The sequence below is a fragment of the Mesoplodon densirostris genome, chromosome 6, assembly GCF_025265405.1.
Source record: "Mesoplodon densirostris isolate mMesDen1 chromosome 6, mMesDen1 primary haplotype, whole genome shotgun sequence".
Lineage (NCBI taxonomy): Eukaryota > Metazoa > Chordata > Mammalia > Artiodactyla > Ziphiidae > Mesoplodon > Mesoplodon densirostris.
The window spans coordinates 24274863-24287413 of NC_082666.1; the positions used below are offsets into that span (position 1 = coordinate 24274863).

General features: G+C 50.8%; 1 protein-coding gene across 1 annotated transcript in view; it reads left to right on the forward strand.

The window, feature by feature from the left end:
- The window catches only part of CCDC180 (coiled-coil domain containing 180), a 55919-nt gene that overhangs the window by 13808 nt on the left and 29560 nt on the right, over positions 1-12551 (forward strand). Inside the window, 9 exon segments of the mRNA XM_060101245.1 lie at positions 790-869; positions 2978-3066; positions 4757-4879; positions 5998-6171; positions 7015-7130; positions 8194-8320; positions 9966-10005; positions 10134-10543; positions 12268-12494. Coding sequence (XP_059957228.1) covers positions 790-869; positions 2978-3066; positions 4757-4879; positions 5998-6171; positions 7015-7130; positions 8194-8320; positions 9966-10005; positions 10134-10543; positions 12268-12494 — 1386 coding nt within the window.

The window sequence follows — 12551 nt, forward strand, 5'->3', positions numbered from 1 at the left end:
CTGTGAGCTGGCCAAGCAGTTCCCTGTGGCTGGGCTGGATGGCCTCACTCCCGTGTCTGGAGCATCAGCTGGGGCAGCTGGGGCCTCTCTCCACTTGCTCCCTCAGCCTCCAGGAGGCTAATCCAGGCTTGTAGGCATGGTGGTGGTGCTGGCAGAAGAGCTCCCTACAGCAAGAGAGGGCAAGCGGCATGCGTAAGCCCTTTCCCCAAACCTTTTCTGTGTCATGGTTGCTAGTGTCCCCTTGGCCAAAGCAAATCTCAGGGCCAAGCCTAGATCCAGGGGTGGAAAAATAGACTCCACCTGCTGGTGGGAGGACCTAACAATACTGACCATTTTTCAATCTGCTACACTCTTTTTAGTGACTACAGAAGAGAATTCATATATTTTATTTAGACAATTCCCTATTGTTGGAATGAAGGTTGTTTTTGATTTTTTGAGTGTTTATAAACAGTACTGTTAAGCAACTGTCTTAATGCGTAAACTTTGTATGCATTTTATATTGTTATCCCTCATTAGGTTCCTCGAAGTAGCTTCCTGGGTTGTGTGATAACCATTTGTTTTTTTCCATTAGGAAAATTCAGTTTTATTTTCTAAGTAACAGGCTCAATAATGTTATTAGACCTTTTCAAGAGGTATGCTTTTGGCACCAGGAAATCCCCAACAGTCACCCATTTCATCGGTATTTACGTAGATACTTCCCTAGACCCGTGCTCCTTGAAGATGCTACCAATTTTGGTAAGTGAATGTTTTATTCAAGTATGGCTCACGTGTCACATCTTCCTTCCCCAGTGACCTCCTGCCCCCCAATTACAGCAAAGCTCAGCTGACTGAATGGCGTTCTACTCTCAACTCCCTGAATGAGCACCTCGGTGAGTGAGGTTTGTGGGATCCCACTTGAATGTCGCCAGAACTCTGCTCAAGTAGTAGCACTGTAGCAGCTTCAGTCTGTCAGCCAGTCATTTATGTGAGAGTCTGTTATAAACTCAGGAGTAGGTGGCAAGTCCCTCTTGGGGAAGAAGGGTTGGGGTGTGGAGAGAAGAGTAAGCTCTGAGGGTTTATCTCGGACCCCCAGACCTTGCCTGGCAGAGCCCCTCCTCCTCCCCCCACCTCCCAAGTCACTGCCCAGCTGGTCCCACACTCTGACCCCTGACCACAGCATGGAGCCAGAGGGATGGCTCCAAGGACCACCTATGAGGACGGCTCAGGGGCCAGATCCTGGATGTATGAGGTGCACTGTCCCCACTCTGGGACCTAGGGGAAGTCATGGCCTCTCTTGGCCTCAAATTCCTCCTCCATAAAATAGGAATCTCAAGAGGAGTAATAAAGGTACCTACCTTGTGGGGTTGATGTAAGAATCACGTGCAATCCTGCAGTCCAGTCATACATAGTTCAGTGCCTGGCTTACTCAGTGCTCAAGAATAAATAGTAATGTTTAGAAATTCTCTATAACCAGGGTCCTCAAACTCCAGCCCATGGGCCACTGCCCGTTAGTAAATAAGGTTCATTGGGACACAGCTCCACTCATTTGTTTACATACTGTCTCTGGCTGCTTCTGCTCTATAACAGCAGAGATGAGTGGTTGCAGCAGAGACTGTATGGCTCTCAAAGCTGGAAATATTACTATCTAGCAGAGTTTGCCAAGTCTTGCTCTAGAAGATATATTCAATACAATATTTCAGTCTCCTTTGAGGCAACCCAGTAAGGTGAGTGCCAAGGAAGTGATCATCCAGTTGAGACCTGCAAGGCAAGTACAAGGTAGCCAGGTCCAGGGGTCAGGGGAGCTTTCTAAGCCGGAAGACTAGTACGTGGGGAGGCTGAGAGGTCAGACAGAGCTGGGGCCTTCAGGGAAAGGAGAAGGTGGCAGGCGAGGCTGGAAGATGCCAGAGGGCCAGACTGTGCTGGCCATGTGGCCATGTGCAAAAGGCTGAACTTTATCCTAAAAGCAGTGGGAACCCAGTGGAAGGTTCTGAGCTGGGAGTGATAAGGTTAGAGGGGGGAACGGATCAGAGGGGTACAGGAACAGAAGCACAGATACCCGGGGGGGCTTCATCATAGTGACTTCATAGGAAGGGTGGAGGTGTGCTGGCCTAGGCAGCGGCCTTGGGGATGGGAGAAACCAGCTTATGGCCTCTCCTCACCAGTTCCACTACACATCTACCCTCCCCAGTGTTCTTTTTTTTTTTTGCAGTACGCAGGCCTCTCACTATTGTGGCCTCTCCCGCTGCGGAGCACAGGCTCCGGACGCGCAGGCCCAGCGGCCATGGCTCACGGGCCCAGCCGCTCCGCGGCATGTGGGATCTTCCCGGACCGGGGCACGAACCTGCGTCCCCTGCATCAGCAGGCGGACTCTCAACCACTGCGCTACCAGGGAAGCCCTCCCCTCCCCAGTGTTCTGGCTGCCATTCAGCCTGCCCTCCTCCCAGCCCTTGTCAAGGAACAACCACCACACAATCTTCGTGTTATCTTTCAGTTTCTAGAACTGCCAGGAACATTAAACTTCAGTTTCTTATCTTAGACACCAAGAGATACACCGAGGTGACTATAAACCAGAAACAGTAGGGCGGAGGAAGAGGAGAAGATCAGTCAATCAATCAGTCCATCAGCTTTGGAATGTTCTGCTGGTCCATTCGCTTCTTAAGGGGTTCACCACAGACATGATCTGTAAACACTCCTTAATTTGCACCTGGTTACTGTTTTGTGACTTGGTGCAACTCCCCCAAAAGAGTTTCACCAGCCTCAAAACTGAGTCAAGAATTAGGGTCAGAACAGAAAAAGGTGGCTCCTTATTTGAGGTCCTTATCTTGGGGTGTTGGGAACTTTGAGGCAAGGGAGATAGCAGCCCCTGATCTAAATTATCCCCACTATTGAGGCACTTGGCTGGGGAGAAGCCTCTTCCCTGAGCGACGGGGAAACTCCTCTTCCCAACCTCCCCTCTTCTTCTGGAAGAGCTGCTGATGTCTTTTTTCCACCTATGGAGACGCCTACCACGTGGACTGCATGACGCGGATCCGCTTGCAGTATGAGAAGACCTGGCAGGAGTGCCTGGCCCAAGTGCAGAAGTGCAAGGTGGGTGCCCCTCCTGACCCGTCTGAGGAGGGGAGCACAGGTTATGCCCCTGCCCTTCTCCAGCCTGCACCCCCTGCTTTCCCTCCACGCTGGCCTCTGGGCATTCTGAAGCTGTTCCCTCAGCCTGGACCCTCTTCTCCCCAGCTGTTCCCACCTACCCCTCAGTGGCCCCAACGTGACCTCCTCCAGGAAGCCTTCCCTGACCCCACGGACAAAGTTTTACCCTCTGATCACCTCAGCCTTCACCCTTGACCCTTTGTATCACTTCACTTTATTTATTCAGTGGAGGTCATGTCATGGGAGTTATTTCCAATGCTTCCCTTTTGTAGATAGTGTTGCCACTGGCATCACACACAACTTCACTCCACCTGCCCACCTCTGTTAGAGGGTGAGACAGCGAGCCCTCTCACAACCCCCTTCAATTACAATGCCTGGTTTTCTGAGGTGCAAGGACATACTGTGTCAGAATGCCCCCTCCCTGCCTCCTTGGGAAAACTTTAGATGAAAAACCCCCAAAAGCCTAATCATTTTGAAGATGGTGTAACCTGCCGGCTCTGGCGGTAGGAGTCCCCAAGCCATGAGGGTCTCACCTGCGGGCCCCAAGAAGCACCTGTTCCTCCATCCACCCCTCACGTGTGTGTCTGTCGAGCTTTGGCTCTGCCGCCAAGACTCTGAGGTGAGCAGAGTTCAGGGGAGCAGAACGCTCGCCAGCGCGGTGCACGGTGCGCACGCTGTGGTCTCTGGGGGCTGTGCCACATCTTGCACCCACTCTCATCAGATCCTACAAGGCCCTGCAGAGTGGGTGTCGCTGGCCCCATATGGAGGTGAGACGACCCATTTGCAAAAGTCCCAAGGGCTGTCCGAGCCCACAGGGCTCTGCCCACTTGCTCTGTGGCCTTAGGGGCAGTCACGTGCCTCTCAGTCAGCCCTTTAGGGGCGTCAAACTTTAGGAGTAAAGCCTGGAGGGAAACCTCGTGCCCTTGGAGAGCCTCCCCAAGACCACACCCCCAGCGCTCACCACCTCGTCACTCACGCCCTCCCCAGAGCCCCGTGGCCCTGTGGCCCTGAGTGCTGACGCCTTGTACCCATGCTCATGGCCCCTGGTTGGGTGCATGCAGGGGGTGAATGCTGATGTCCTCATGTACCCCAAGAGCACTCTGAGCCTGACAGAGGGCGCCTGGTGTTCCTGGGCAGCGGCATTGGAAGTATACCACTGGAGACATGTTTTTAATTTGGGGGAGGTTGATTTATTCTAGATTTTGTGCATAAATCAAGTCTTTATTAATATGGAGAGCTGGCTTTCCAGTTGGCCTAATTCCAGACAGGAAATGGGAGCCGTGTCTGGCTTACAGCAACGCTGAGGCCATGTAGGATGGCGGTTGATGTCTGTAGGGTGTGCAGTAGGACAGTTCTGAGTTCAGATCCCAGTTCCACCACTTGCCAGGTGTGTGACCTCCATCAAGTTCCTTCACTTCTGTGAGCTTTAGTTTCCTATCTGCCAAACGGGGCTAATGAGAACACCTCTGGGGGACTCAGTGAACAGGGGCAGCACACAGCACCTGGACACAGTGGGCAGATAAAGCTGGACTGTCTCCACCGCTGTGGGAGTTTCCGCCGAGTTCTCAGGGATGGCTGGGAGGTGATCTCAGGGCATCAGCCCTAAGCCGGGCTCTGCCTTGTTCCTCTCCAGAAGCAGCTGCTGGACTGGAAGGCCTTCACTGAGGAGGAAGCAGAGAGCCTGGTGAGCCCGTCCTTCTTCCAGATGGTGGGAAATCTCCAGAGCAAGGTGGAGGAGGAGCTGGAGGTCTTGGATGTGCGTAACTGGGGACCCGTGCGGCTGGAGAGCAGGGTGGGGGGTACCCGGCGTGCTGGGCTGTGAGAGGAGTGGGAGCCCAGGGGCTTACAACTCTGCTGTCACTGGTGCGTGCAGCCCCTCGGAGCAGTGCCCCTGTGCTGGGTGCTCCAGGCTCACCCCTTGATGCCTCAGTCACCTGTGGACTCCAGTTGAACAGTCTCGGGCAGTGAGTGCTCCCCGAGCCCTTGCCGAGTCTAGGTGCTGAAGGTCACGAGGAGCAATAAGCCTGCATCCCATGATGCTTAGAGTCTAGAGCAGGGGTCAGCAAACGTTTTCTGTAAAGGGCCAGATAGTAAATATTTTAGGCTGTGTGGGCTGTCAGGTTTCTGGCACAAATTCTCGCTCTGCTGCTGTCACACAGAAGCAGCCCTATGCAATGCAGAAATGAATGGGTATGGCTGTGTTTCAATAAAACTTTATTTATGGACACTGAAATTTGAATTTCATGTAATTTTTACATCATTAAATATCTTCTTTAGGTTTTCTTCAGCCATTAAAAAATGTAAAATCTGTGCTGAGCTTCCAAGATTAAACAAAAATAAGCAGGGGGCTATATTTAGCTCACAGGCCACAGTTTGCCAACTCCAGACCCTAGGAGAGTATAAAAGACACACATGAAAGAGGGAGAGGTGAGGATTTAACAGTAGACTGTGGTGTTTGGCTCAGGTGCTGAGTCAGGGAATCCAAAGAAGGAGGGATACCCCAGGCCAAGGTGGGTATGGCCCACCTGATGCCAGGCTGGTGTCTAGGGTGGCACCTTCTTCTCTGTAGGCCCCAAACTCCATCTTTTTCCTGTCAGGGACTTCAGTGGACACGGGGCAGGTCTAGAGATGGGACTTCAGGTCAACCAGTCTGAGGGCATGGCCTTGGACAGACCAGAAATGCTGTCCCAGCAGAGAGGGGACCGTGAGCCACGATGTGGCACAGAAGATAACCTTGAGGGATGGTGCCCAGGCAGTGATGGCCAGTGACATGGGCCTCCACTGGCCGGCGAGGGAGCCCTGTGAGTGGGGCTCTTCTCCTCAGCCTGGGCCGGTTGGCACTTAAGGCCCCTTCTCTGGGTTCCTCCACCGCAGAAATCCTTCGAGGCCGTGGCGAAGCAGACAGAGAGGCAGAGCTCAGATCTCTTCAGCTATTTCCAGGAGGCTGTGCAGCTGTGGGAGGTACATCGGAGCATGCTGTCGAAGCAGGAGCTGGAGCTCGAGAAGAGGATGGAGCAGCAGCGGCAGAAGCACAGCCACGAGAGCCAGGTGTGGGCCCAGCATCCAGGTAGCCCCCACGAGGCATGCGCGAAGGGCCACACCCAGGCTGTCAGCTGCCCAGTGGCTCTGCTTGGTGGCCCGTGAACTCAGCCAACGTTCAGATGCAAAACAAAGAAGTTCAATCCATACTTCACACCATATTTTATGTACTTTATTTTTATAGAAAAATTAACCCCAAATGTATCTTAGACTCAAATGTAAAAGCTCAAGCTATAAAACTTGAGCAGATAGGAAACTGAGGCTCACCTTGGTCACGGGGCTGCATGGGAGCAGAAGAATCCTACCAGAGTCAGGTCCAGGTTGTGCGATGGGTGCCGGATCCAGACATGTCTGTGAGGGGGTCTGTGTGAGAGACAGACAGACTGGGGGGCATGGAGCATCTACCTCTGGCAGTCATCCTGTCCCCACAGGACATGAGCTGGCCCCCACCCACCTGCCTTCATGCAGTCTAGGGGTGGAGGGGTGCACTCAGCATCTGACGTCAAGCACAACAGGTGAGAGGAGAGCAAGGAGTGGGTGCCTCCGGAAGGTGTAGTGGGGTCTGCCTGGGCGGGCTGGGGGTGAGGGACATGTCCCTGAGGAGTCCCATCTAGGCGGGGTCTCCAGGGATATAAAGTAGACAGAGAAGAACATTCCAGGTAGGGAAAAGAGCCCAAAGGCCCAGAGCAGTGAGAGTAAGGTGGTGGTACATTTGGTGCCCCTTTTGTAGAATAGAGCCTGCCCGGGGCACCTGGACCTCAGCTCCAGGGGCAGGGTCTCTGCGCGTCACGTACACTCGTCGAGCTCTGGTAACTCATATCTGCTTCCTTCTGTTTGGGGTGTGGTTGCCAGGCCCAGGAGGCTCACCTCGGTAAGCTCTTGGACCAACTGAGGCAGCAAAGCTGTGAGAATACCCTGAAGTTACACCTGGAAAAGGCCAAAGATTTTCTGAAGAATATGAAATGCAGGTAGGCAGACCAGACGCCAGAAGGGGATAGCCTGGAATTCATATTCAAGATCAGAAGGTGCCTGCCTAGGAGCCCAACCCAATGATGTCTCCAACTTCAGAGACCATTGTGGTTCTTTGCAGCTCTACCCTCAGCCAACACAAAAGGTTTCAGGGAGAACTTTGATCAGAAAAGTTTATGGAGGGAGGTTTCTAGGCCATGTAGTTTAAAGGTCAAGAGCATGGACCCTCCCCCCACCTTCTTAAATTTTAAAACATACATGCTTTGTTAAAGAAAAAAAAGTTAACAAATACAAACACATAGGAAATTCTCCTAATTTCTGCCCAACTCATCCTTTTTGTGAACATAGACATTTATAAATGTGGATATATATATACACATACAGTGTTTTTAAAATAAGAATTGTTCTATAACTGCAGATATATTTTCATTTTTAAATGACCATCCATTCATTAATATGGATGCTTCATAATGATTTAACCATCCTCCAGTTGATTAGCTTTTTAAGACTGGTGCCAATCTCTCAATATTAAAAACAGTTCCCTGTAAACTATCTTGTACCTTTGTGCCTTTGTACAACTAATTCTGTAAGGACTATTCACAGAAATGGAACTGCACTGCCAATTGACTGCAGTACTTAGATTCAGAAGTACGTTTTAAAGCAAATAAGTAACCCCCTGAACCTTGGTCTTCTTACCTAGGGAACAGATAAAAGTCTGGGCCTTGGGGTTTTGGAGTGCTTGATGGAATGATATAGGTAAAGTTCAAGGACAGGGTTAGTACAGTAGACAGGAAGTGGGAACCCATGTTACAGCATGCAGAGAACTCTCTCGCATGTGTTTCCTAAATGTTCTACAAAGAGTATGTATTCTTTGTATGATCAGAAAAATAGCAAAACAAACCAAAGACTTATTGTAAAAGGAAACCTACGCGGTAGCTCTGCGCAGGACTAAACGCCAGATACAAGCCCACCTCCATGTGGTCCCAGGCATAGCTCTTGGCTGGGGTCTCTCACACCCAGCTGCCCCCGCTTAGACAGTGGTCTCACCTCCCTGCCTCCCAGGTATGAGAGTTTTCATGTCCTCCTGACAAAGGAAGTGATGGAGTACCCAGCAATCATACTGAAGGAACTCAACTCCTACAGCTCCACCCTCAGCCGACACTTCTGTGTTCGTGAAATCTTTGAACAGGTATGGAAAGGGTTACAAAAAATCCCAGCTGCTCACCAAGGAGCAATGGGGAGAGGATGACTTCTAGGTCTTATTTGCCTCAATTTTGATTGCCTCTCTGGACTGTGGGGAGTTAGAATCTATGTCAGGACATCAAGGAGTGAGAAGCTAAAAGCGTCTCCTAAAGAGACCATCTCTTCTCATATTAAAAGAGGTTGAAAGGCTCAGAATCCAGGCCTCAGGCTTGAATGGAATTACTATTAAAAGGCTAATTTATGTGACTTTGAGTTCCATTCACCCAACTCACCACTGCTGCATAACCCTCCTAAAATACAGCTCTGATGTACCCACTCTCCTGCTCAAAAGGCCCTCACCAGCTCTGCAGCCCCTACCAAACCCAGCCCACAGTCCCTAGATGACCTCAGAGGCCCCCCGCATCTGGTTCCCGCCCTGACTCTCCCTGCTTCAGCAAACTCCTCACTCTTCCTGCATCTGCCACTGCCCCCTGCCCTTCCTCACCCCGTTCCTCTGCTAGGATCCTTCTGTTTCCACACACCCCAAACCCACCCATACTTCCAGCCACTGCCAGTGACAAGATCCCACCCACTCACTCTGACCCTCATATCCCCTTCCTCACCCCGTCACCTCTCCTTTCCCTGAATGTGCTTGTACGTTGGTCGCTGTCAAATGCAGGAGTTCAGGGCATCCTACTGGAAGGGGTTTTCTGAGGGGCAGGTGTGCCCTCCTAACTTTCGTCCAGCTTTGACTGCCCTCAGCAGTGCCCTGCACATAATTCAGACACACTGAGTGCTCCCTGGTAAATGCACGAATGCCCGGAGTGTCCTGGTCTGACTCTCCCAGAGTTGGCTCTTTCCCACACATGCACCCAGAGTCCTGCACGGCCAGGGCTGAAGATACTTGTGGCTGACACTGAACTTGGTGTGGGTTTTCTATAGGTGTGGGGTTCCTGACTCCTCAGAGAATCCCTCCCCTCAGCAGGGATCCCTGTCCCAATTGCTCGTAAATGCTTCATGGGGCACCTGGCTTGAGGCAGAACTCAAGCTGTCAGTGGGGAAGCTCACTACCTTTGAGATCCATCTGGTTGCCTGGGTTAAAGTGTAGGTGCTACTGTGGTCTCTGTGTCACAGGGAGGACACTGAGCCCGTAGGGTTTAAGGGGCTTGCCCAAGGTCACCCAGCTTGTGAGGAGCTGGAATTCAGATCCACACTTATCCATGACACACTATATCCACAACTTCACCCACAGCCTGTGAGAGAGGGAATTTGTAGTGTTGACGAGGGGGCTCCCAGATCTTGTAAATCATGTTCATTCTGTATGTTTGCATCCAGCACTGGGTGCAGCAGATTCCTGCCCCTTTGTTTGCATCCCTCCATTTTTACTTTCTTGCTTTTTGCTCCAGATCACTACTAAAAATGTGTCAGAATGAGATTTTATTCTGTGATTGCCGCTGTGTGATGAAAGCTTTGCTAGCCTGCTTGGGATTAAGGAAAACTGACTGGGAACACCCTGATTACCCCTGTGAAATAAGTGGTCAAGGCCTGCATCAGCTGTAGAAGGGGAGGGGAGGGGCCTTTTCCTTAAAAGAAAAGATACACCCTCAGAAGTGGCACTCTGCTCATTCAGTGTCCTTGTTTTTGCCTTGTAGAACTTGGAGGGTGAAGTCATTTTCCGACTGAGGGCACCAGGTAACACTTTTACAATTCAAGTCTGAGTCTCCCCGACTCCACGCTTGTATATCTGGGGGCTGGGGAGGCCCAATCAGGCTGCATTGGTAACCTGTCTCTTCCTGGGCTTTGGGCTTGGTCATCAACAGAACCACATGGAAAGCAATTCCAGGAGAGAATGAGAAAACTGAGGGGAAAACAAAGGCCTCAAGCAGACACGAGCAAAGGTGAGGAAAGCGTAAGTAGGGGAACGAGTTCCCCCAGGCCAGTGGAAGACATAGAAGAAGAAGAAGATCAAGAAATCGAGTGCCCCACCACTCAAGAGGTGGTAGTAAGGCCACAGGAAAAGTCTGTACTGAGTGAAGAGATGGATGAGTCCAGAGAGGACCCTATTCCGGGATTAGAAGAAATGCAGGTTGAAAGAGACAGCTCCTTAAAATCACCCCTGAACCAGGCAAACATGATGGTTCATGAAGAAGAAGAGGAGGAGAAAAAGGAAAAGGTGGAGGAGGAGAGGGAGGAAGAGGAGGAAGAGCGTGAGAGGTCATCTATGGATGAGGTAGGCCAGCAGCGGATTCACTCTTGGGTATGGAAGGTGTGCTGTGTTCACTCTGTGTGTCCCTAAGACAAGCTGGGGTCCCCTGTGGCGCAGTCTCCACTGGGATACATATAGAGAATAATAAATGTATGCACACCTTTTATTTTTGTCAGCAGGGATCCAATTCTTATCTCACAGCAATGCTTTTTTTTTTTTTTTTTTTTTGCGGTATGCGGGCCTCTCACTGTTGTGGCCTCTCCCGTTGCGGAGCACAGGCTCCGGACGCGCAGGCTCAGCGGCCATGGCTCACGAGCCCAGCTGCTCCATGGCACGTGGGATCTTCCCGGACCGGGGCACGAACCCGTGTCCCCTGCATCGGCAGGCGGACTCTCAACCACTGCGCCACCAGGGAAGCCCAGCAATGCTTTTTATTTTTTTATTTTTTTTATTTTTTATTTTTTTCTTTTTGCGGTATGTGGGCCTCTCACTGTTGTGGCCTCTCCTGTTGTGGAGCACAGGCTCCGGACGCGCAGGCCCAGCGGCCATGGCTCACGGGCCCAGCCGCTCCGCGGCATATGGGATCCTCCCAGACCGGGGCACGAACCCGTATCCCCTGCATCGGCAGGCGGACTCTCAACCACTTGCGCCACCAGGGAGGCCCCCAGCAATGCTTTTTAAAATTCACCTTCCTCTCCTCACATCCCATCTTGCAACCTACTCTGAAGTCACCCCTCGACTTTCCTCATCCCTCCCTGGTCCTCCCTCTTTCCCAGCTCCTCTTTATTGTGTAGACCAACTTAGCTCCTCCATTCCTTCTCTCTTCCCATTCTCTGCTTATGCAAGAAAAAAGATCCATATCCAAGTTGGCAGATAGCTCCCCTTAGAGTGCAGGGAAGTAACTCTCATATTAATAAATCTTGTCCTCAAAACACATTCAAACTCACAGAACAGTAATTTGAATTCCATAATCATGAAATTGCAAAAGACTCTTTTCCTATATTGCTGTGGAAGAATTGGCATATGAGACCTCTTTTTGAACAGGGACCCCAAACTCAAATGCCCACAGGCATGTAATAGAAAAGAGTGGACACCAAGTGTAAAATAGTGACACATGAGAGAGACTACTGTCTTAGTCCTTTCAGGCTGCGCTAACAGAACACCACAGACTGGGTGGCTTATAAACAGCAGATAATTATTTCTCACAGTTCTGGAGGCTGGGAATTCAAGATCCAGGCGCTGGCAGCTTCAGTGTCTGGTGAGGGCCTACTTCTTGGTTCACAAACGGCTGCCTTCTTTCTGTGTCCTTGCATGGTGGAAGGGCCAAGAGCTCTCTGAGATCTCTTTTATAAGGGCACTAACCCCATTCCTGAGGGACGGCTCTGCCTACGTGACCTAATAACCTCCCAATGCCCACCTACAATCACCAACACACTGGGGATATGAATTTTGGAGGGACGTCAACGTTCAGTCGATGGCAGCCATGCAGCCATTATTCAGCTCCAGCCAACAATGCCCTGTGGGAATGTAGTCTCAGAATTGCCAGATTTTCTGGTTTTAAAAAGAAATCAGAAATCCAGATTTTTAGGTGGAATTTCCCAATTTTAAAAGGCACTGTATGGGTAAAAAAGCAATTATAGGCAAGATTTGTCCCACAGGTTTACAACCTCTGATGTCAAGGAAACTGTGGTAGGGATCACCAAGTCTGTTTGATGATGGCAAGTCTAAAAGTCTTGTTTTCTGCTTAGGTCAGAGCCCAGGAAGAGAGTCTGGGAGTGGTCTCCCACGAGGAAATGGAGTCCTTCACAACATCCAGTGGAAACACTTACTTTGTCTTCCTGCCCCTGGAAAAAGAAGAGAGTAGCAAGAGGCCCCATTCCAACCTTTCTGCCATTCTCTTCAATGACACTTCCAGTGCCAATGTCCTAGAACAAGTGATCATTCTATCCAGACTAGTTTTAGAAATTAAGAAACAGTGAGTAAAAAACCCTTTTATTCTCATTCTCCTTGAGTTTTATTAACAAGGTGAAAT